Source organism: Schistocerca serialis, chromosome 7 (assembly GCF_023864345.2).
Source record: "Schistocerca serialis cubense isolate TAMUIC-IGC-003099 chromosome 7, iqSchSeri2.2, whole genome shotgun sequence".
Classification (NCBI taxonomy): domain Eukaryota; kingdom Metazoa; phylum Arthropoda; class Insecta; order Orthoptera; family Acrididae; genus Schistocerca; species Schistocerca serialis.
The window spans coordinates 125,044,708-125,069,451 of record NC_064644.1 but is presented as its reverse complement, the minus strand read 5'-3'; the positions used below and the strand labels follow the sequence as shown (position 1 = coordinate 125,069,451).

Sequence of the window (24,744 nt, the reverse complement as noted above, 5' to 3'; positions counted from 1 at the left end):
TAAAATTTTTGGGTCATGTTGTCACAGACAAGGGAATTTTGGCAGATCCAGAAAAAATTAAAGCAATTTCAGAAATTCCTATTCCTAAGACTAAAAAACAATTAAAGTCGTTCTTTAGGTTATGCGGTTATTACCGAAAATATATAAGTGATCAGAGTCTGAATGCACCATGTTTAAGTCAGTTACTTAAGAAAAACACTGTTTGGGTTTGGGATAAAAGTTGTCAGGAAGAGTTAGATAAAATTAAGCAAGAGTTGAGGAAGCAACACTTATTACACAGACCTGATTTTAATTTACCATTTCGTTTGAACACTGATAGCATAGCAGTAATTATGGGCTTGGAGCAGAGTTATTTCAAGAAAGAGTAGAGAATGGAGTTAAGATACATTGTACCATAGCATTTGCAAGCAGAATGTTGCTCAAGCATGAGAAAAGTTATACAGTCACAGAGAAGGAACTTTTGGCAATTCATTGGGCTTTTACAAAAGTTAGAATTTACCTTATTGGACATAAAACCATAGTATTTTCGGATCACAAAGCTTTGAGTTACTTACAAGAGTGCAAATTATACCACAGTAGATTGACCAGATGGGCAATATTTCTGCAACAGTTTGACTTTGAAATCAAACACACAAAAGGTTCTGAGAATGTAGTAGCTGCTTCACGTTCAAGGTTACCAATTGGGGGAGAAAAGGAGATTTTTGAACAAGAGGAGGAAAAGCAATTTAAAATTAGATACTTGAAAGGAGGAGTGGAAAATGAGAAAACAATTAGAGCTATGTGTAACAAAATTAGAAAAAACCAAAATTTAGATCAAAGTTGGAAGTTAATCAAAGAATGTTTAGGCAAGAAGGGGTATGAGAAACTTGATAAATTTTACAAATTACATAAGGGGATTTTATTTCGGAGAACAGATGTAGATTCTGATAATTGGAAACTGTGTTGGCCAGAGGCAGATGCTGAAAAGCTGATCATTTACATACATGAAAGTTTTGGTCATTGTGGGATACAGAAGTGCATTCAAAAGATACAAGAAAATGTTTATTTTTACAATATTGGAAAGAAGGTAAGAAAAGAATTGGCAACCTGTGACAAATGTCAGAGAGTTAAAGTGAGCAATCAAAGATGTAGTGGAGAGATGCAAAACATTATTCCGGAAAAACCTTTAGATCTTATCGCAGTGGACTTATATGGAATGTTACCTAAGAGTAAAGGTGGTCACTGTTACATATTTGCTATGGTAGATGTATTTTCAAAATTAATTAAACTATATCCAGTGAAAAAAGCTACTAGCCATGAAATTTTAATAAACATTGAAAGAGATTATTTCGCACAGGTGGGTAAACCAAAAGCTATATTATCAGATAATGGTTCACAGTTCACCTCTAAAATTTGGAAAAAGTTTACTGAAAGATCAAAATACTTACATCTGTTTATTCTCCATCCACCAATCCTGCAGAAAGATATATATGAGGGAAATTGGGAGACTTTGTAGAACCTATTGTAGCCATAAACATCCAACCTGGTTTGAGCACGTTCGAAATTTTGAAGATATTATGAACAGCCTACAACATAGTTCCACAGGATTTTCACCGTATGAGATTATGTTTAATATTAGACCTCCAAATCTTATATCAGAACTTACTGATTTTCCTAAATGTACACCTTTAACTATGCAAGAGAGAGAAGATATTGTCAGGGAAACTATGAGGAAACAAGGGGAAAAGAGGAATAAAAGACATAACAATGGAGTAAAATTAACCACTTTCAAAATTGGGGATCTCGTTCTGGTCAAATCTCATGAAAAATCAAAAATGTTAACTTCAGAAATTAAAAAATTCTTTGATATCTATATTGGGCCTTTTGAAGTCATAGAAAATCCACACCCTAATGCTTATCGTTTGGTATATCCTAAGTCAAAGAAATTATTTGGTCTCAGGAATGTTGTCTCTTTGAAACTATATAAACAGAAATCATAATTTCAAAATTTAAATAACCTATTATCATCTAAAACAAAAGTCCTCCACTGGAATATGCTTGTTAGAACAAAACTACCTGTACAACCAAGTATGTATATTTGCATGTATAAATTAATAATTTGAAGTCACATGTTAATTGAAACTGATGAAAAAACACTGTTGTAACAAAGAATGAGAGAAAGATTTATTTTTACTTTTTTACAAAAAAAAAAGTCTCCCTAATGAGCATTTCTGAATTTTTCTAATTTTTGGAAGCTAAGTCTTCCTTGTGGGTGAAGGCATGCATGTGAGGACATGCAAGCAAAGGTATAAGTTTCAAAAACAAATTTAGATAAAGCCTCATGATATGTGAGCAATTTATTGTTGTTTATACTGATGTTGTGGGGAGCGAAAGTACTCTTCACAAGAATGTGACTTGTAGTAATACTGTAGTAGAGAGGCAAGTGTACATATATAATTGCAAAAAATGTAGATAATACTGATGTATCTTTAGCTGTACTAAAAGAAGAAAATCATAAGCAAAAAAACATGAGTAAAAAATAAAAAAAAATTTAAAAAGAAAATCATAAGCAAAAAAATATACAAAAAACCATGAGTAAAAAAAATTCACAAAATAAATTCAGAAGTAAAAATATATAAAAGGCAAATATATAGAGAAAAAAAAAACACCACACTATATATGTCCAGTATCATTTTTACTGCACAATATGTAAGCGTAATGAAATTATGCTTAATATAAAAAAAATTTAAATCTTATTCTAGGAAATGAGTTATAACTTTCTATTATTTTCAATCTGTATGCTGTATGTTAGAATATTTGTCATGTATGTTTTATACCATGTATATTTGTCATGTTAAATAATTTCTTTACTTGAATTTTTTGTGTATGGGATTGATGGGGAAGTATCATTGCAACAACAGCCAGTAACAAGTCCACAGATTCAAAGAGTCCAAATTTGGAAGAGGTTATTAGACCGCATCATTAATGTACTAATTGTGCAATACAGATCCATTACTGAGTGTGTTCGGGATTTTGTTGTATATGTTCATAACAACAAAAGCCCTGGGGACCAGTTGTAATGGATCTGGGAGATGTGTTATTTTCTACCGGATTTGTTGATACCAAATTGTAAATGTTTTCTTATATTTTTTTTGGTCAGAATTTTTTTATTGTAATTTGCCTTATCTTATGTTAATTTACTTATATTTTTGAGAGTGAAAGCATATTGATTACTATTAGTAAATGTGTCGAAGAATAGCAAAAAGACTGATTACAAGTGGAAGCTTGTGTGTTGTGTAAAATGTCTTTGACGCTGGAGTCTTCTTTGACTATACTCAGTCGGCAGTTAACTCTTGGTGTGCGTTGACGGTAGAAGAATGTGCAGGTTGCCGTCATAAATAATTTTGAATTATGTTACTATTTTTTTATACAAACTATAAGAAGAAACTACATTTGAAGAAATGGTATTTGAAGCACCAAAAATGAGCCAAACACATTGAACCAGCTCATTTCTGCAGCCGACAAAGATGCATTGTGGAATCATACTTCCATTAGACAACTGAATCCAAGACCAATATCGCCTTGTAAACATCTAACGGATATGGTACTGTCACGAAATATGCCAAATTTAAGTAAATAAAAAAGTAGTGACCATATTTCAACTTGTGTCTTAGCCGGGATAGCATATTTCAACATATATCATTCAAAGTATTTTCCATCACTGGCCACTACTTTCTCCCCATCTTTTGGGCAGTGTGAAAATCCTGCATCGAAAAAATTGTTCATCTTTTGAAGCGATCCACAAATCGATCCAATTTGTGACTTCTTCACGAGATCAGACGTGCTGGTCAGCCAGGCCATGCGCCATTGATCTAAACAAGTGATAGAGGAAGCAATGTCTGGAGAATACGGCAGGTGGGGTAGGACTTCCCATTTTAATGTTTCCAAGTACGTTTTGATCTCTTTTGCAACGTGGGGTCGAGCGTTGTCGTGCTGCAAAATCACTTTATTGTCCTCTCGCTGTATTGCAGCCATTTGTCTTTTAATGCTCTGCTCAAACACATTATTTGCATTCGATAATGAGCACCAGAGATTATTTTACTTGGTTTTAACACCTCATAGTATACGACACCGAGCTGGTCCAACCAAATGCATAGCATGATCTTGGAGTCGTGAATATTCAGTTTGGCCGTCGACATGGAAGCATGGCCGGGATATCCCCATCATTTTTTGCATTTAGGGTTATCGTGATGAACCCATTTTTCACCCCCAGTCACAATGCGGTGCAGAAATCCCTTCCATTTTTGCCTCTGAAGCAAACGTACAAACGACATTCAATGTCTCTTGGTTTCAGCTCACACAGGACCCAAGTTCCTTCTTTCTGAATCATGCCAATAGCCTTGAAATGTTTTGAAATGGCTTGCTGTGTCACTCCCACTAATCGTGCCACCAATTCTTCTGGAGTTTGACGCGAGTCTTCTCTCAGCAATGTCTCCAATGCTGCATCTTCGAAAACCTTCTCTCTTCCACCACTCTGCCGGTCTACGACGTTAAGATCTCTGTTCTTGAAGCGTTGAAACCAAATGAAATCACTCACAACACGTTCTTTCACTAACAGCATCCTTACCATACGTACTTGAGAGCATTCGATGAGACTCGGTCACTGTTTTCTTCATATTGAAACAAAACAGTAACACCTCCCACAAATGATGAGAATTAGGCTCGTAAATTGTCATTTTCAATCAAGAACAACTTTATGATGCAGACACAAATCGACTAATGTTTGAATGTGGTTATGTTGACCAAGGTCGAAGCTAACTGCCTGACGTCTGCGATCTGTTTCTTTCGACTGCTACTTACCGTTGTCGCCAGCTATCGGCAAACGGGGGAAGCAAAGTTGTACACCTTGTAGTATTTGAGGCTCATAAGGGTGAAGGTTTTTATAAGATTTTGATTAATAGGCATCTTCTAAATTAAGACGCAAAAGTCAAGCTCTACTTTAGATTACAGTAAATATGTCAGGTTGTGCACATTTTGCAACTTACAGAAAGTAATGTAAGTAAAAAAGTGCAACTGGTTGAAGAAATCCATCAATCAGCAGCAGTAAATCCTCATTTCTTATTAAGAGTGAATGTTTTCAGACGGTAATTGAATTCCTTCATTTTAGGTACTGTTGTATCTCTCTTTTAAGATGAAAACCACGAAATGTGTGGAAGATATGTTTTCATTGGCACTATTGCATATTACTTAGGTAATATGCATCTGCTTAGTACTGAATCACTGCGATAAAAATCCGATCTTTGATAGGTTTACAACAACTAAAAAAATAAAGAATTTAATATAAACAGAAACTTACAAAATGCAGTAAAAAATTAAAAACTTTTTATTAAACGGGAATACATCATGGTCCTAAGACATCCACAACTAAATTCCTTATGATGCTGCTGTTTATATATATATCTCGCCTGAAAAACAATTGTTGTAGCATGTGTTAGCACCAAGAAGCTACTCTTACTTTAACCTATCCTAAAAGAACGCAGGGATGAGCAGTGTCTTGTAATAAGATTTTATATGACACAGGTTTTGTTAAATAGTACAGTATCCTGAAAGTTTGAAACCCCTTTACTTTCTGTTTAAAGCTGCAAAAAAGGCTTAGAAAGGTTTTGCTAATTTCATAATTCCACACTTGTCGAGTATTTTAGCCTGACATCCACAAAATCCTTAGCTTTCTACAATACTGTTAAATATTCAAGTCTTTCACCTCCTGTAAGACAACAACGCATCCATGAGTGGTTATATAATCACCACAATGGCTTGATGTTTTAAAATGCACATATGTGTCAGTCTTTATGTCCTTTTAATTACCATGCGAATACTCTCTCCTCCAAATTCTGATAATACTAGAGATAATCCTGCCTCATAATAATAATCCTAGTGGCATCCAAGTTCTTCCCTCACAATCACGTACTACAAACAAAATTTCTGTAAAAGATTATGCATTGTTTTTGAGTGACACTTCAACAGTGTCCTGATATTTCTAGCTGGAGTCCTTTGTATAGTCCTATTTTTTCAAGATGACATGAGAGAGAGAGAGAGAGAGAGAGAGAGACTATCAGTTACGAACTGACCAACTTTTTAAGCAGTTTCTGACCTAATATCCATAGCATTCACTTTTGTTATTTTTGTTTCATTCCATTTCATTGTGCTATGCTAGCTCTCCACTGGCACAGGATGTTTAGTGACTGTTTTGTGGGGACAACGCAATTTGACATCACGGAAAGTGGCAAATTTCACAGCTAAGTTTGCAAACTTGATATGCACAAAAGGTGAATGCAATTGTGATTATCTGTTTGAAAGAAACAATATGAAGAAGACCAACTTCGCAGAAATTTTTATTTATATTTTAGCTAAACATGAGTGAAATTTGTGTTGCATATACACATAAAATTTCACTTAACACTGTGCTTTAATATTGCTGAATAGTTGTTGCATTTATAAATGCTATCAGTCACATAAAACCCACATGGACAAAATATACAACTGTTGTACAAGTATCATGCAAGAATATTTATAATGAACAACAAGAGATGTTAAAAGACTCAGTTAGAATCTATTCTCCAAAAAGGAAATATCTAATTCACTGACCAGTCTATGGACTTATTTTATAAAATTTCAGTGCATATGATTTATTCAATAGCTTTGAAGCTCATATTAAAACATCATATACTTGCTTGTGTGCCTGCGCATATGAGGAAACTATCTTTTAAATTATATATGGTAAAGATAGACACATGGCCTGTTTCATACACTATGATTAGGCAATCCATTAAGACGGCATCTAACAAACTAACAGGAGCAACCAGCAAACAATTCATGTAAAGAAAATAATCTTTCTCCTAAACATCCCGAATATCCACTCCTATGCAAACTTTTTTTGGCGAGCCTCACTGATAAGATCCTTTCAGTTAATAAACCAAATAAATTTCTTCACATCATCATACCCCAATGATATCTTGGGTTATCACCTGCAGAGTGTTCCATGGAAATTTACCGATTACAAACTTAATGTTAAATGATTACATATCATTATTCTTAAATATTTGTACCCCAACATTTACACTGTGTACCTTTCTTATGAAAAAATGTGTTTCAACTATAGAGCATACTTACTGACTTGATCTTCTGTAATCATCACAACGGGAATTTCTTTAATTTTATCCTTAGCAAGTGGAGGAGGACCAGTTCCATCCATCTGATTCAACAGCTGGGTTACAATTGCATCCAAACCCTCTCGCCCCCATGCATAATCTCCTGGGTTTCCCAAGAAGAGTCTAGAAAAAAAGGACATTATGTAACATAGGAAGGAGCAACACATCATTTTCCTACTTTGTGTTTTACCAAATACGAGAACCTACAACAGATCAAATAGTTGGGTAGCATCAAGACAATATTCAAACGAAAAAAATAAATAATTTCTATTCATGAACAAGTTAGGTAAAGCTGTCCTCTAATAAAAGATTGGTTTGAACATTACAGTACTGTACTAGGCACAGTGCTATTGGAATGGTACAGCCTTGGCTTCCTCAGATTTTTGAACTGACTTAACCAGCCATACGAGGACCTATACTTTTAACCACAGTGGAATTTAGCATGTTTCACATTTACAAACCATCTGGAAAGTGAAAAAAGCAATAAGTGAAGGGAAAAATTCTAAGACTGACTAGGAAATCCAGGATGGAATAATGACAATATTATGAAAAGGATGGTTGCTACTCACCATATAGTGGAGATGCTGAGTCACAGATAGGCACAACAAAAAGACTGTCATACAAGTAAAATTTTGGCCAAAAAGGCCTTCATCAGAATTAGACAACACACACACACACACACACACACACACACACACACACACACACAGCCTCAGCAGCCAGAGACCGTGGCCACATGCGAGATGTAGACGTAATTCTGATGAAGGCCTTTCTGCTCAAAAGCTTACTTGTTTGACAGCTGTGCCTATCTGTGACTAAGGATCTCCGCTATTTGATGAGTAGCAACTATCCTTTTCATAACATTGTCATGAAGACTGATTAGGGTTTAAGCCTTTGCCTCTGTGGCTTAATCTGTAACTGCCAGACTACCAATTCAAAGATAACGGCTTAAATACACACAGTTCTGCTTCAGAAGAAATACTTTTGGCAAAAAGTTAAAAAAAAAGTTAAGAAAGCATCTAATCTTAAATAAATGAAAGAACCTTTACAGAGGTTTCCCAACATCCTTCAGTTTTATGTCCCTTCTCCCCTAACATTTTAATGGCAATTCTGAGATACTATAAAGCAGTTCTGTCATGTGAGTAAACTATTTGCCCACTGACACTCACCCGAGGTATATGATCATGTAAGCTATGCCCACCTCCTGGTTTCCTGCATGTCAATTGCTAGCCCACCATTAACTGCAAGTGTGCATGGCAGGTGCTCAAGATGGAACAGCCTGCCATAATGGAAACCAACTGAAAGATTCATCAGTATTATAAAAATACTCCCACATATATTTAAAGAAGTAAGAACTTGAGTATTAATTCCAATGAGAAAACCACTTGAAAGATCCTAAGGCACAGTCAAATTAAAAGGAGAAAGATAGGAAAAAAGTACGTAAATTCTTTGTAGGAAAGTTCTTGTAGAATGTAAATACTGTATGGTTACAGGGACCCCTCACCGAAAAGCCAAAGCATTGAGTTGTCGAAAGGCACGCACAAAAGAAGGAAAACTTGCTGGCTTTCAGAGTTAGCCCTTGACAAGCTAAAAGTACACACACACACACACACACACACACACACACACACACACACACACGTATGTTCCTACATGGCACCAGACAGACTGACAGTGCCCCTTGCTATTGTGGGGGGTAAGGGGGGTGGGGGGGGGGCATCTGGTGATGCGAGGCAGAGGCAGAGGCAGAGGCAGAGGCAGAGGGAGAGGGAGAGGGAGAGGGAGAGGGACTGGGGCTAGGTGGCTAGCAGCTTGGAGCACCCACCACAAACAGTCCACCTGTCACAAAATAGCACTGGCACTGTCAGTCTAGCTGGCACCGTGTAGGGGGATAGGCAAGTGTGCAAGTTTGTTGATGTTTTGGTGTTTCTGTGTATTTTACTCTAGCTCGTCAAAGGATAACTCCAAAAGCTAGCACGTTTTCCTTCTTTTGTGTATGCCTGTCAACAACTCAACTCTTCTGCTTTTCGGTGTGTGTTCTCATTTAATCCTATGGTAAGTAGACTGTTTATTATTTCAACAGTAATCACCATAACTGTTAATACATTTATCCCACAGTGGGGCAAGCTGGTCACTGCCTTCACGGGAAAATGTTTGCGGTTGACTGTAGAATTGAGGCAAATCAACAGCCATAAATGTCTTTGAGCAGGGCTCCAAAAAATGTGGAAATGGCATGAGGAGAGATTGGACTTTATGGAGGATGTGCAACGGCTTCACAGTGGAACTTCTATAGCATAGTCTAAACATCCTTGGCAACATGTGAGCAGGCATTATTCTGCAAGAGAATAATGCAGACCTGTGCAATTCCAGCAGGTCAATGTTACACCCCACACATCCAGAATAGCTTCAGACTGGCTCCAGGAACACTCATCTGAGTTTAAACACTCCTGCTGGCCACCAGACTCCCCAGACATGAACATTATTGAGCATATCTAGGATGTCTTGCAACATGCTGTTCAGAAGAGATCTCCATCCCCTTGTCCTCTTACGGATTTATGGACAGCACTGCAGGATTCATATCATATATCGTGAAGTCCAAATGCCCAGGAACATTGATAGATGGCATTATTCTGCAACAGAATAATGCCATCTGTGAACGTTCCTGGGCATTTGGACTTCATGGCATGCTTCAATTTTTTCAAAGTGTTCATGTACTGCTGTAAACAATTATGGCGCTATATTCCCGAAAGCTGGTGAACAATGGGTCTTTGCAATCAAAGAAGAAGGATCATCATAACATTCCCCGAGCTGGTATGCACGGCTTTGGACTTTTTCAGTGAGAATCAATCCATGTTCTTACATGGTCTGATACTTGCTCCCTAGCTCAAAATGATGATGACACCATATTTAATCTACCTTGACAATAATAAATAGAAAACGATATTCTTCATTGTGATGCTGTTCCTGGTGCTACAGTAATGTTGACATTCTGTTCAACATCTGTTCCTCTGTCAGACTGTGGGGTACCCATTGTGCACAGATTTTTCAAAACTTCAGATGCTTTGTCATGATGACATTAGCAGTACAGTGCCTGAGGCCCAACAGGAACGGAATGTCTTCTACAACCCGATTTCTGTCATTTCTGACAGTAACATCCACTGCAGCAATACTAAAAGGATTAATGACACAATGAGCCCATCATGGCCAACTGCTGTCTTTTAATGACGGCCAATTCTCTTGAAATCTTTTATTTCACATAAATAGGCATGTAACCTACTGTGTTCGTCATACAGAGCAGACATTTTAGAATCAGTTACACTTCCTCAAACACTTTCCATGGTCAAAAACAACCACACTTCGCTGCTTATCGTTCCCAGCCTCCACAGTGAAGACACAAACTTGCAGACCTCGTATTGAGCATTTCGTGCAATCGAATGGCACAGTGGCGACTTTCATGCTCTGCCTTCCTAATTCCCCACAGAGGGGCCACATTTGTCAAGGGTGTTTCAAGTACACTGCAGAAATTTTCACTGTGAAGCCCTTACACATCCACCAAATAGTGCCAATCTCTCCCCATGCCGTTTCATATTTTTACAGCCCTGAAGAAAGACATTTGTGGTCATGGGTTTGCTTCAGACGAAGAGGTGCACGCCTAGGTACAATCATGGGTCCATAGGCAACTACAAACGTTTTTCCATAAAGTCAATGACCAACTTGTCTCACAGTGTGATGAATGCATTAACAGTTATGCTGATAAATTTTTGAAATAATAAACAGTTTACTTACTTTCTTCCATCTGCCTTCTTTTGATTTGACTATCCCTAATAGAATTTGCCTTTTGTGTAAGACAAAAAGAAGTTATATAGCTTGAGATTTCATTGTTAGTTTCATTTTTGGTAGTCTTTCAATACCCAATAATAATGTAATGTTGGGGTTATGTGAACAATAAATAAATTGTTCATTATGGAATCACTGACGTCTGTTTTGTTTTGATCCATATTTTATGATCATAAAATTAAGTTAGTTTTGGGAAAAATGGCATAATTGTTGTCACAAATTCATATCAACATAGATTATGATCTTGATGTATGTACAAAAGCAAAATGATTAGAGTTAACTGACCTTTAGATCTTCAAATGATCAGGTTTAGCAATGGCATGAGCCAGGCCAGTTTCTATCCTAATTTATTAAAATATTCACATTAGTATGAAAGGACTATGTGGGTGAATTTTTTTATATTGTTGATTCAAATTAATTTAAAATTGCTTTGACAGATTACTATGTTGAAATTACAATTCATTCATGTAGATTATGTCTACATATAGTGCTGGTACTTTATGATTTAATTACATATTTCAAATTGTCTTCTTTTAACTATGTTTTGGAAAGAGTAGCTTTTTAATATACTCAGTTCTGTAAAAATTGTAATAAGGTAGGACTTGTGTGTTTCCCTCAGGCTTTTAGACATGCTACACTGAAGAGCCAAAGAAACTGGTACACCTGCCTAATATTGTGTAGGGCCCCCATGAGAATGTAGAAGTGGCATGGACTCGACTAATGACTGAGGTAGTGCTGGAAGGAATTGACACCAGGAATCCTGCAGGGCTGTCCATAAATCCGTAAGAGCATGAGGGGATAGAGATCTCTTCTGAACAGCACATTGCAAGGCATCCCAGATATTCTCAATAATGTTCACGTCTGGGGAGTCTCGTGGCCAGCAGGAGTGTTTAAACTCAGATGAGTGTTCCTGGAGGCAGTCTGTAGCAATTCTGGACATGTGAGGTGTCACATTGTCCTGTTTGGAATTGCTCAGGCCTGTTGGAATACACAACGGACATGAATGGATGCAGGTGATCAGACAGGATGCTTACGTACGTGTCACCTGTCAGAGTCATATCTAGTCAGAGTCATATCTAGATGTACCAGGGTTCCCATATCACTCCAACTGCACATGCCTCACCCCATTACAAAGCCTCCACCAATTTGAACAGTCTCCTGCTGACATGCAGGAGATTCATGAGATTCTCTCCATACCCATACATGCCCATCTGCTGCATACAATTTCAAATGAGACTTGTCCAACCCAGCAACAAGTTTCCAGTCATCAACAGTCCAATGTTTGTGTTGACAGGCCCAGGCGAGGCATAAAGCTTTGTGTTGTGAAGTCGTCAAGGGTACTCGAGTGGGCTTCTGAAAGCCCATATCGATGATGTTTCATAGAATGGTTCACATGCTGACACTTGTTGATGGCCCAGCATTGAAATCTGCAGCAATTTGTGGAAGGGTTGACTTCTTTAACATTTAATGATTCTCTTCAGTTGTCACTGGTCCCTTTCTTGCAGGATCTTATTCCGGCTGCAGTGATGTCAGAGACTTTACTTCTTGTCCCATCGCTCATGTGCTGACTATAACACCATATTAAAACTCACTTAGATCCTGATAATCTGCCACTGTAGAACCAGTAACCTATCTAAAAACTGCACCAGACACTTGTTGTCTGATACAGACGTTGCCGACCACAGTGTCGTATTCTGCCTGTTGACATATATCTGTGTTTGAATATGCACGCCTATACCAGTCTCTTTGGTGCTACAGTGTATTAGCCAACATTAATTTGTAAGGAACAACTGATTTCTATTCTATTAAATTTTTAAGTATTTAATTTAATTCGTTTTTAAATTGTTTTGTTTTCCATTATTTAACTGTTACAGATTCTTCTTCTTCTTCTTCTTCTTCTTCTTTTGGGTTTCTAATTCTTGTGTGTTGTAATAGATTAAGCATTTACAGTGTTAACAATTTTTGGCTGGCCATCAAATTTAAATTATTATTTATTAGGTTCTTTACGTTCTGTTGCTAAGACCATTTCGTATTAAGTTAATTTGAGTTTAATTTTATTAATTTTATTATCTTTATTTAAATTGGTGTATTTTACATAAATGAGTTAGAGAATCAGCAGCTTTATTGCTACTGCTTCTTATCCTTTAACTTGCTTTAGTTTTCTTGTTAGGCGGATCATTCTTACTTTTTTATTTTATTTTATTGAAGGTGAATCATACCTAGCATCAGGGTTTAATATTGAGTTTCGTACAGGACGATTTTATTTTATGTTTTTAGCAGAGTATACTATAAGTGTTTTTATAAGGATACTTGTAGTTTACTTACGGTAGCTATATTTACTGTAAATCCTCCTCAGCCTCACCAATAAAAATTTGTTCCTATGGAAGGAACATCTAAATGCTATTTCAATATTTAAAGCGTAATTATTAAATAAAAATACTGAATTTACAATTTTATGAGAAGGAAAGTTGCCACTCACCATATAGCGAAGATGCTGAGTCACAGATGTGCACAACAAAAAGACTTTTACAATTAAAACTTTCAGCCACTGGCCTTCGTCAACAACATACGCACATATGTGCCAGTGCCCCCCCCCCCCCCCCCCGCACACACACACACACACACACACACACACACACACACACACACACACAAAAAACTGCAGTCTCAGACAACTGAAACCACACTTCGAGCAGCAGCAACAGTACATGATGGGAGTGGCGATTGGGTGGGGGTGAGGAGGAGGCTGGAGTGCAAAGCGGGAGGGATAGTATGGTGGGGGTGGCAGACAGTGAAGTGCTGCAGGTTACACGGAGAGCAGGGGAAAGGTGGGAAGAGGGGGGGGGGGGGGGGAGGAGCAGAAAAGGAGAGAAATAAATAAAAAGACTGGGTATGGTGGTGGAATGACGGCCATGTAGTGCTGGAATGGGAACAGGGAAGGGGCTGGATAGATGAGGACAGTGACTGATGAAGGTTGAGGCAAGTAGTGTTACGGGAATGTAGAATGTATTGCAGGGGAAGTTCCGACCTGTGCAATTCAGAAAAGCAGGTGTTGGTGGGAAGGATCCATATGGCACAGGCTGTGAAGCAGTCATTGAAATGAAGGATGTCATGTTTGGCAGCGTGTTCAGCAACAAGGTGGTCCACTCGTCTTTTGGCCACAGTTTGTTGGTGGCCATTCATGCAGGCAGACAGCTTGTTGGTTGTCATGCCTACATAGATTGCAGCACAGTGGTTGCAGCTTAGATTGTAGACCACATGCCTGGTTTCACAGGTAGTAGCCCTGCCTTTGATAGGATAGGTGATGTTAGTGACTGGAGTGGGTAATGGTGGGAGGATGTATGGGACAGGCCTTGCATCTAGGTCTATTACAGGGGTATGGGCCATGAGGTAAGGGACTGGGAGCAGGGGTCGTTTAAGGGTGAACGAATATATTGTGTAGGTTCGGTGGACAGCGGAATACCACTGTGGGATGGGTGAAAAGGATAGTGGGCAGGACATTTCTCATTTCAGAGCATGTTGAGAGGTAATCTAAACCCTGGCCTTCCGTGTAACCTGCAGAAATTTACTGTCTGCCACCCCTACCATACTATACCTCCCCCTCCCTCCCCAGCCTTCTCATTACCCCCACCCAGATGCTACTCCCATCATGCACTGGCGCTGCTGCTCACAGTGTGGTTTCAGTTGCATGAGACTGCAGTTGTGTGTGGGGGGGGGGGGGGGGCGCGTCTATTGTTGACAAAGACCACTGGCTGAAAGCTTAACTGTGGAAGTCTCTTTGTTGTGCCTATCTGTGACTCAGCATCTCCACTATATGACAAGTGGCAACTTTCCTTCTCATTATATTGTTACATTCCATCCTGGATTTTCCATTGTTTGATAGCATTTACAAATTGAATTACTAAAAACAATTCCAATAATGAAATATTTTAAATGCAGTAAAATCAATGAAAGAGCTTTTAATAAATCTAAATATGCGTTTATCATCATACAGTAGTGCAATTTAACTAATTTATTGAATTGAGCCTGTTGACAATTATTTTATTTAACTTCTCAAGGGATATTGTTGCTAGTTGATAATTAATATGAATATGATAATTCATGTTGTTAAGGTAAAAATTATAGTAACTGATTTTGGGTGAAATATTACATTCTATGCAATCAGACTAATGTAGCATTAAAAAGAAGAATGAATGAATGAATAAATAAATAAATATAAATAAATAAAAGAAACCTCCTATTTTTCCTCACTATTAACCCAATTATGAATTTCTGTGAAATAATAATGAAATTACTGATATAGGACATCTTAATTTAATATTATTAAACATTTGAAAATATGATAATACTGTAATAATTGTTTTAATACTTTCAGTAATTCATTTTTTTTTTATTTTTATTTTTTTAAAATATCAGTTTTGGGGCTGAGGCTAGGAGTAATTTTGAATGCCTGAAGTTCTAAAATGAGGAAGAGTCATACTTATGATTTACAAGATTTTTTACTTAATGTTTATATTTTCCCTAGTTTTATCTCGTAGAAATACTGGAACACGTGAGGCAATACTGACCTTACGACTTATCTTAGAAGAAAGATTAAGGAAAGGCAAACCTACGTTTCTAGCATTTGTAGACTTACAGAAAGCTTTTGACAATGTTGACTGGAATACTCTCTTTCAAATTCTAAAGGTGGCAGGGGTAAAATACAGGGAGCGAAAGGCTATTTACAATTTGTACAGAAACCAGATGGCAGTTATAAGAGTCGAGGGGCACGAAAGGGAAGCAGTGGTTGGGAAGGGAGTAAGACAGGGGTGTAGCCTCTCCCCGATGTTATTCAATCTGTATATTGAGCAAGCAGTAAAGGAAACAAAAGAAAAATTCGGAGTAGGTATTAAAATCCATAGAGAAGAAATAAAAATGTTGAGGTTCGCCGATGACATTGTAATTCTGTCAGAGACAGCAAAGGACTTGGAAGAGCAGTTGAACGGAATGGATGGTGTCTTCAAGGGAGGATGTAAGATGAACATCAACAAAAGCAAAACGAGGATAATGGAATGTAGTCTAATTAAGTCGGGTGATGTTGAGGGTATTAGATTAGGAAATGAGACACTTAAAGTAGTAAAGGAGTTTTGCTATTTGGGGAGCAAAATAACTGATGATGGTCGAAGTAAAGAGGATATCAAATGTAGACTGGCAATGGCAAGGAAAGTGTTTCTGAAGAAGAGAAATTTGTTAACATCGAGTATAGATTTAAGTGTCAGGAAGTCATTTCTGAAAGTATTTGTATGGAGTGTAGCCATGTATGGAAGTGAAACATGGACGGTAAATAGTTTGGACAAGAAGAGAATAGAAGCTTTTGAAATGTGGTGCTACAGAAGAATGCTGAAGATTAGATGGGTAGATCACATAACTAATGAGGAAGTATTGAATAGGATTGGGGAGAAGAGAAGTTTGTGGCACAACTTGACCAGAAGAAGGGATCGGTTGGTAGGACATGTTCTGAGACATCAAGGGATCACCAATTTAGTATTGGAGGGCAGCGTGGAGGGTAAAAATCGTAGGGGGAGACCAAGAGATGAATACACTAAGCAGATTCAGAAGGATGTAGGTTGCAGTAGGTACTGGGAGATGAAGAAGCTTGCACAGGATAGAGTAGCATGGAGAGCTGCATCAAACCAGTCTCAGGACTGAAGACCACAACAACAACAACAACAACAACAACAGTTTTATCTACGTTCCATGGTTGAGGTGTGACTGTATTCAGTACAGGAAGTAGAGTAATGATTCCTTCCGTCACGTATTCCCGTGTTTTATTAACAATTTGCAAACTTTTAAACTTCACAGCTAATCTTCTCACAATAACAATATATATTTTACATCACCTAACTTATTCAAAAATTTGTGACTGAAGGTGCTGTTATTCATATTTCCTGCATATTTTTATATTTTCTATATTTAACCTACACATTTTGAAGGAAAATATAAACACCAAAATAAATAAATCAAACAATGGAAAATTCAGGATGGAATGTAACAATACGAGGGAAGAAAAGTTGCTACTCACCATATAGCGGAGATGGGTTGGGTTGGGTTGTTTCGGGAAGGAGACCCGACAGCGAGGTAATCGGTCTCATCAGATTAGGGAAGGATGGGGAAGGAAGTCGGCCGTGCCCTTTCAGAGGAACCATCCTGGCATTTGCCTGGAGTGATTTAGGGAAATCACGAAAAACCTAAATCAGGATGGCCGGACGTGGGATTGAACCGTCGTCCTCCCAAATGCGAGTCCAGTGTCTAACCACTGCGCCACCTCGCTCGGTCATAGCGGAGATGCTGAGCCGCGATAGGCACAATAAAAAGATTCACACTATCATAGCTTTTGGCCATTAAGGCCTTTGTCAGCAGTACACACACACACACACACACACACACACACACACACACACACACACACAAGCAAGCGCAACTTGCTCACACATCTGCCGTCTCAGAGAGCTCTCAGCATTTCCAAAATAAATAAGTTATTTACAAGATGTGGTGTAAATATGAGTTTGAATATCCTGAAATTGATAATGGAGGACCTTCATTGCATTTTAAGACACTATCATTAGCTTAGTGACGCATATAAGTCTGTAGGAAATCATATGTTATGACACAAAGTTTTCCCACAAAACTGACTGGACATTACACAGATGTAAAATATCATTTTTAAGATTTCAAGACTACTGTTAGTTAGAACCTTTGATTATGTGGTGGAAATAAATTGTGCATGTGACAAATTGGGAAGAATGCCTACAGTCTCTAGAGATTGAGCAAAGGACTGCAAAGTAGCAAGTACTGTAAATTAACCCCCCGTCCCAATCATCACAAGGAATAGAGTTTATACTCCCTGTCACTAAAACCTTCAACAAACTGTTTACAAAGTTTATCCAAACTAAGTCTTCCTGTGGGGGATGCATGACTGACACGTTTAATAATAGCACCTCACAAAACTGTTCTACCCAAAGTGTACATAAATGTTCCGCTGCAATACCAAACATTCTTTTATTAAACCACCATCTGTAAAAGGGCACAAAGAGTTTGCTAAAAGTAGTGCAACTTTTTAGCTCATCCAAACAGCACTCTCACTCTACTTTTCTTCCTCTTCTTCATAGTGTTTTCTTTAAAGTTTTAAAACTCCTTGTGCACCCTCAGGTCCTACACATTTTCCTTTTCCATTTCCTTATTCTTTGACCAGGTAACACATGTAGTGCCTCTGTAAATTGAACTTCCTGAAAGTATTCACTGTGTTATAATACACTAAACATTTTGTGAACCCTTCTTTTTGTGTAAAAATGCAAGATTTTTCTCCCTGTGGAAGTACAAAGACACTGTATCTTACACAATGCCAACTCTCCACTGCTGCTGTTAGGTGGCACTGCTATTACAACTAACCTACTGCATTTCACAGTTGTCACCCTGATATGGTGCGCATGCATTTCCCCCACTCCGAATCACACCACTACTGCGAGCTGGATCCTGTGCAGGGGCGAGTGCTCACTCAAAATTATTGAGTTATTCAGCCTGCTCTAGAAGCAGGTTATTCTCACAAACAAAATCATACCATTAATTACAAGGTAAGATTAACAACACTACACTAAGGTATGGACTGATTAGTGTCTTCCCTGCTATGATTTTTGTGGTGACATATTACACAGACAAATGCTGCACATCATTATACCAATTACAAAATTCAAATACCTGACTATAAACTGAAGTTGTATGCATATAGTGTACGCTGCCGCAACTCTCTGCAATTAGAGAATCTTTGGTTTACTTTTCATAGTACTGAGGCTACAGTTGACAGAGATGATGGAGTGATCCTTTCTTTAAAAAAGAAAATACACGACTGTATTCCATATGATGCTCATATTCTTGACAATATCAGGATTTTTTTTTAAGCAATTACTTCTCATTTCTATTCAAGCAGTGATGAAAGCAAAAGTGAATGCCTCCTTGGGTACAATGCATTATTGCCCAAATCCAAAAACCAGATGATACTCTGGAGGATTAATTGCAAGACGAGACAATCATCAACAAGAAAAAATACATATACCTTAAAGCAGGGGTATACCAACTTGCTAGTATGGCAGGCCGCAAACCACTCACTGTGATTAATTCACATCATTTGTTTCACAAATTTGCATTTTATTTAAATTTTTTATTTTTCTTATATTATTACTGACTGATGATAATGAAATATGTGCTTACAGGTTCACACAAATACATAAAATTGTGTTTACCTTCAGTGCAAAAGTTCAATGCACTAATGAACAGGGTCACGAAGCTCACTGATGCAAGTTATGTACTGTAGAATACATGAACCACTAACATCTAAGCAATGACATTCCCTGCAGGTCCATGTGCAGCTTCTGACACTGTAACTGCATTGTTGTGCAAGTTCAAAAATAAAGTGCCCTGAGACAAGTTATTAGTCTGATCTGGGTTGCCCCTACCTGAACACCAGCAACACCTTCAGATCAATGGCAGGCCCCATACAGCCCACAGTCTTTGCATCCCTGCCTTAAAGTAGCAGTAATGATATTCAGGAGCCTGAACTTGTTTCAAAAGTCTGAAAGGTATGAGAATCAAAAGATAAAGCCGTGTTGGAAGTTATGTTGTATTGTAAACAAATTTTCAATGGGAGCCAGTGGAGCAATCGATAAATGACAAGACAAAGGGAACAGAATAGAAAATTATGGGAACAATTCAAGTTCATCTGATCTTGTCATTCTTGGCAAATATGATCCATGTGTTTGGTAACTACCCATTCCCTTTAAGAAAAGAAGAAGAGGAGAGAGAGAGAGAGAGAGAGAGAGAGAGAAGAAAAGAAAGGAAAAAGTAAAAGACACAGCAGATATTTTTGTATTGAGAAATTTCGTAACTTGGTTCAGTTACACAGAGATGATAAAAAAAATTTTCTAAATTATTTTTAAGAGTAGAGGTATCCCAATTCTGCTACTGACAAAATATATACAACAGGTTGATGTTTGTTAACACTTGCATCTTGGAATATCATTCCAGTAACAAAAGGAATATTTTGTGCCACTACTGGAATACGTGTCTTATGTCCTTATTTGCATACAGCAACTGTTGCTCTGTCACCTCTGCCAGAGAATTCAAAAACATTTTCCTGCAATACCAGATGCAGAAAAGTTGCCTCTGAATCTTCCATATATGAATCATAAATTTGCTTGTCTATCTCTCAACACATTGGAACACAGTTCAGTACTCAAGACTCCAGAATATATTTTGTCACAGAAGCTTCATAAACCATGCTGATGATGTTATTATCTATAAAGTGTTTTATCTCACACACTACTCAGTCAATAATATCTAGATGGAGCCATTATGAATCAATCTTGACAGTTACTGGGGTCATCCTAGCTGATGGATGGAATGGAGGCCTTCATCCACTGCCCACTGATTTGTAACAGCATGAACAGGAAAGTCAAAAGCACAAATCAGTAGCATCACTTCAAACATTGCCCTTCCAGCAAATATCACCCTTCCACTCAATGGCATAGCTTGCGAAAACAGTTGCATAGTCAAGTTTGAAATGTATTTCTTTTCGACAAACAAACCACACCAAATCAGACAAAAAATAAGTCACCCCTGGCAGACATAACACTAACACCATGTAACACTGCCTCTACCCTTGACAATGTCATCAATTCTGTGAGAAAGGAGTCCACAAGTTTATTCATGTATGCTGTATCCAACTGGAACCATTTGTTGATTATTAAATACCACAAAGCTATCATAGTGCAGCAATGCTGAGTGTCATGTTTTAATTGGCATTCAGAATCATCCCAGACATTTTCTGTGGAATTAAGGTGAGGCGATTTAGGATGACAGTCAAGGTGCAATATGAGTCTCAGTGTTTATCAAACTAGAAGCATATAGGTGCAGCTCTGTGCCCACACCGTACTCAGCACGAAGATGTAGAAGATAGAGCAACACTGTTACCAAGGTTGAAATAAACACCCTGGTTCATGTTCATGATAACCTGAGTGAATATGTCCCAAACTGCAGTATGAAAAGCACCTTTAAAAAACCATAGAACCACTTCCAACCTGAACTGTACCCTCCCCACACTTCAGGTTGAATACCACCTTGGGCATCCATGCACTCAACACCTTACATTATCTGAAAGGAGGGAAAACTTAACTTTTCAAACCACACTACATGCCCTCTGTCAGCTACAGCCCAGTTACTGTGTTATTTGGCCCATGTGCGATTATATTCCACTATGAACAATGGCCTGTTCCACAATTAAGACTCCAAATGTACATTGCATACCATTCCCTTCACAATGTTTGAGGGGAAATTGGTTGACATGGACCTGCATTCAATGACAGGAGCAATTCAGGCTTGGAAATGATTGTCATGGGGAAGAGTTTCATTTGTCACGAGCCACAGTCAGATACACAGTATTATATGGCTTCACATGGTACACAATCCCTTGTCGACACACTGGTCAGACCACGTCGATACACCAACCAGTTGGCAGCCAGGGTGGCTACTTGACCTTGGAAAAAAATTCCCTGAGAATTCCTGATTTGGGGAGGAAGATGGTGTCATGAAGCTCTTGATAAATTAATGGTGAGCACGAGGGGGGTTGGGGCGCCCCCGCTACACTAATGACTTTTCTTTCCTCTCAGCTGAGCTATATACCAGACATAGCCAGTAGTTTAAACGCAGTTTTTAAGCAATAATATTTTATATGGAACAATATTTGTAAAATTAACACACTTTGAGATGATATTTATTTTATAATTTGTGATTTATAAAACTCCTCCATTTCAGTGTTAAAAACACAGAATTCCTTGAGGTTTTTTTTTTTTTTTGAAATTCCTGACATTTACTGAGAATTCTCTTATTTTTCCAGGTAAAATTAAGTTCCCTGGGAATTCCAGATTTTCCCGAAGAATCACCAACCTTGCAACTACATCCATGGTGACATCATGGTTAAGTCAAAACATGGTGGCACCTTTTTGCTATTCTCTCATGTCTTGCCATCATTCCATAAAACCCACTGGTATATACATGCCACTTCACTGTCAAGAACAAGTCGGCAGTTAAAATGTGACATGACAGTTTTATAAAATGAAATTCCCCCACTTCCAGGCTCCTTCAATGACTAAAGACATTTGTGTGGTTTAGTAGTATCCCATTGTGGGAGATATTTTTAAGTAAGTACCGTTTTGAAATTAAAAAAAGATGTGCTAAGATATCTCAATAATTTTACTTTTTCATGAAAGCCTGTACCTTAATCTACACACTGACGCCAATACAGTCTGATTCTTCCTTGTTTACGTTGTGTACTGAGTGTTTAAGATGCCTCCAATAATCTAGAGTCCCGCCGTCTGTAAAGTACGGGCTGTTGTAAGATTTCTTAGTGCTAAAGGCCTAAAAGCGATCGATATTCATCGTGAGATCTGTGTAGTTTATGGAGAAAACATTATGAGTGATGGAATGGTAAGAAACTGGGTGAGAGCATTTAAAGATGGCCGCACAAATGTGCATGATGAACAAAGGGGTGGGCGTCCTTCAGTCATTAATGAAAGTTTGGTGCAGGAAGTGGACAATAAGGTGAGAGAAAACAGATGCTTTACAATTTCCTCCATGCGGAATGACTTTCCTAATGTTTCTCATAGTGTTTACTATGGCATTGTGACCGAGCACCTTAATTACCAAAAATTGTGCGCACATTGGGTACCGAAAATGTTGATGGATGTGCACAAAACCAAATGTTTAGACAGTGCATTGACTTTCCTTGAGCAGTACCACAATGATGGTGATGCTTAAGCCAAATTGTTACTGGCGATGAAACATTGGTGGCCAGCGTCACACCATAATCAAAGCAACAGTCCATGGAAGTAGAAAAGTAGATTAAGGTACAGGCTTTCATGTAAATATAAAATTATTGAGATATCTTAGCACGTCTTTTTTTAATTTCAAAATGGTACTTGCGTAAAAAACACACCTCGTCCAATACGTGCAGATGGGAGAATGTCTTGAACCTATCTCGTCTCCAAGGCAAGACAGCAAGTGAGCATTCCACCTACTGTGAGGGGCCACCTGTTTCTTAGCTTCAAGGTTTGAAGGTGTTCAGATGATAAGGAGAAAAAGATGCCACAACAGATGCCATGACAGATGACTGTCCAACTGGCCTGTGTAGAGAAAACTTCTTGTCTTGATATCGTCCAAGCTGGATGTTTTGATAAAGATTTGTCAACTCTCATTGTATACAAGATTGTTTTTTGTAAGAGGAAGTGTGAGTACAGAAAGTTTAAATTTCAGCCGATTAAGTCATTCAAGTAGCTTGGAAGACAATTAATTCTCTGTCTCAGCACCCATCCATACATAAGGGGACAAAGGCCAGTGAAGACTACTGTAACAGTCGGGTGGAACCGACTAGCAGGGACACTTCAGCAAACACCATGAAAGGCAACTGAGAGAAATTTACTAAATAAATGTATTAACATTTAACATCAAAGGGTTACAGATCACACTCAGGAAATGTAATACCGATGCTACAAAAAATAATTTGTTCTATTCCACAGTGGAGGATCACATGACTGCCTTGTGCCAGTTCTACATCACCTGCAGTGCTCCAAAGTGATAAATGTGCATTTTTAAGGCGTTGTCCAATAATATTCTGATGAATTTATGACCATCCACATGGGAATGAACCTATTTAGATCCTTATATAGAAAAATAACTATGCTTTATCCAAGATAAGAGTTCCTACCGAGATAAGAAAACTGTGATAACTGAAGTGTAGCTACATAGGCTGGAGGTTTGCTCTAAGATATGTCAACATCAGTACTGGGCTCACTATTATCTGACTACACCAATGGTATATGGTCTGAAAGTTAAGAGTGCTGTTGAGTTTTATTTATTGTTCTGTTATCCCCTGCAACATTCTCCTTGAGACAATATTAAGTAGCATACCTAGATGGAGATTTGTTTTGTTTACTAGATAACAGTGTTACGATACCTATATATGAGTGAGAAGTGGTTTATGGATGCTAGTGCATTACATGTTTGTGTATAACAGCCTACTTCTGCATAGCTACACTTTTGTTACTTGTTCTTTATGGGGTTGTGACAAAATATATTACAAATTTTTGTGCTTTCCTGGCCTTTCACGTCAACACTCTGCCGCCCCCCCCCCCTTTCCAAAATGATTCAAACGCTTTACTCCACACTTAATTATTCCATTAAAGGCAGCACAGAGTTCATGTGACCATAAAAACTTTTAAGTTCTTTTCCCAGTATCAAATTCAGAACATATAAGTGTATTAGATACAACGAGGTGACAAAAGTCATGGGATAATAATATGCACATATACAGATAACAGTAGTATCGCACACACACACACACACAAGGCATAAAAGGGCATTGCATTGGCAGAGCTGTCATTTGTACTCGGCGATTCATGTGAAAACATTTCAAACGCAATTATGGCAGGATGATGGGAATAACCAGACGGAAAACAGAATGGTAGTTGGAGCTACGTGCATGGGACATTCCATTTTGGAAATCATTATGGAATTCAATATTCCGAGTGCCACAGTGTCAAGAGTGTGCAGAAGTACCAAATATCAGGCATTACCTCTCAACACGGTTGACACAGTGGCCAACGGCCTCCACTTAATGTCCAAGAGCAACAACTTT

At 38.0% G+C, this 24,744-nt stretch overlaps 1 protein-coding gene across 1 annotated transcript in view; it reads right to left on the bottom strand.

Annotated features, from left to right (window-relative positions):
* Positions 1-24,744, bottom strand: part of LOC126412317 (E3 ubiquitin-protein ligase Iruka-like) — a 152,599-nt gene that overhangs the window by 21,988 nt on the left and 105,867 nt on the right. The window contains exon 5 of the mRNA XM_050081838.1: positions 7,150-7,310. Within this exon, the coding sequence (XP_049937795.1) occupies positions 7,150-7,310 (161 nt within the window). The remainder of the gene's footprint in view (positions 1-7,149; positions 7,311-24,744) is intronic.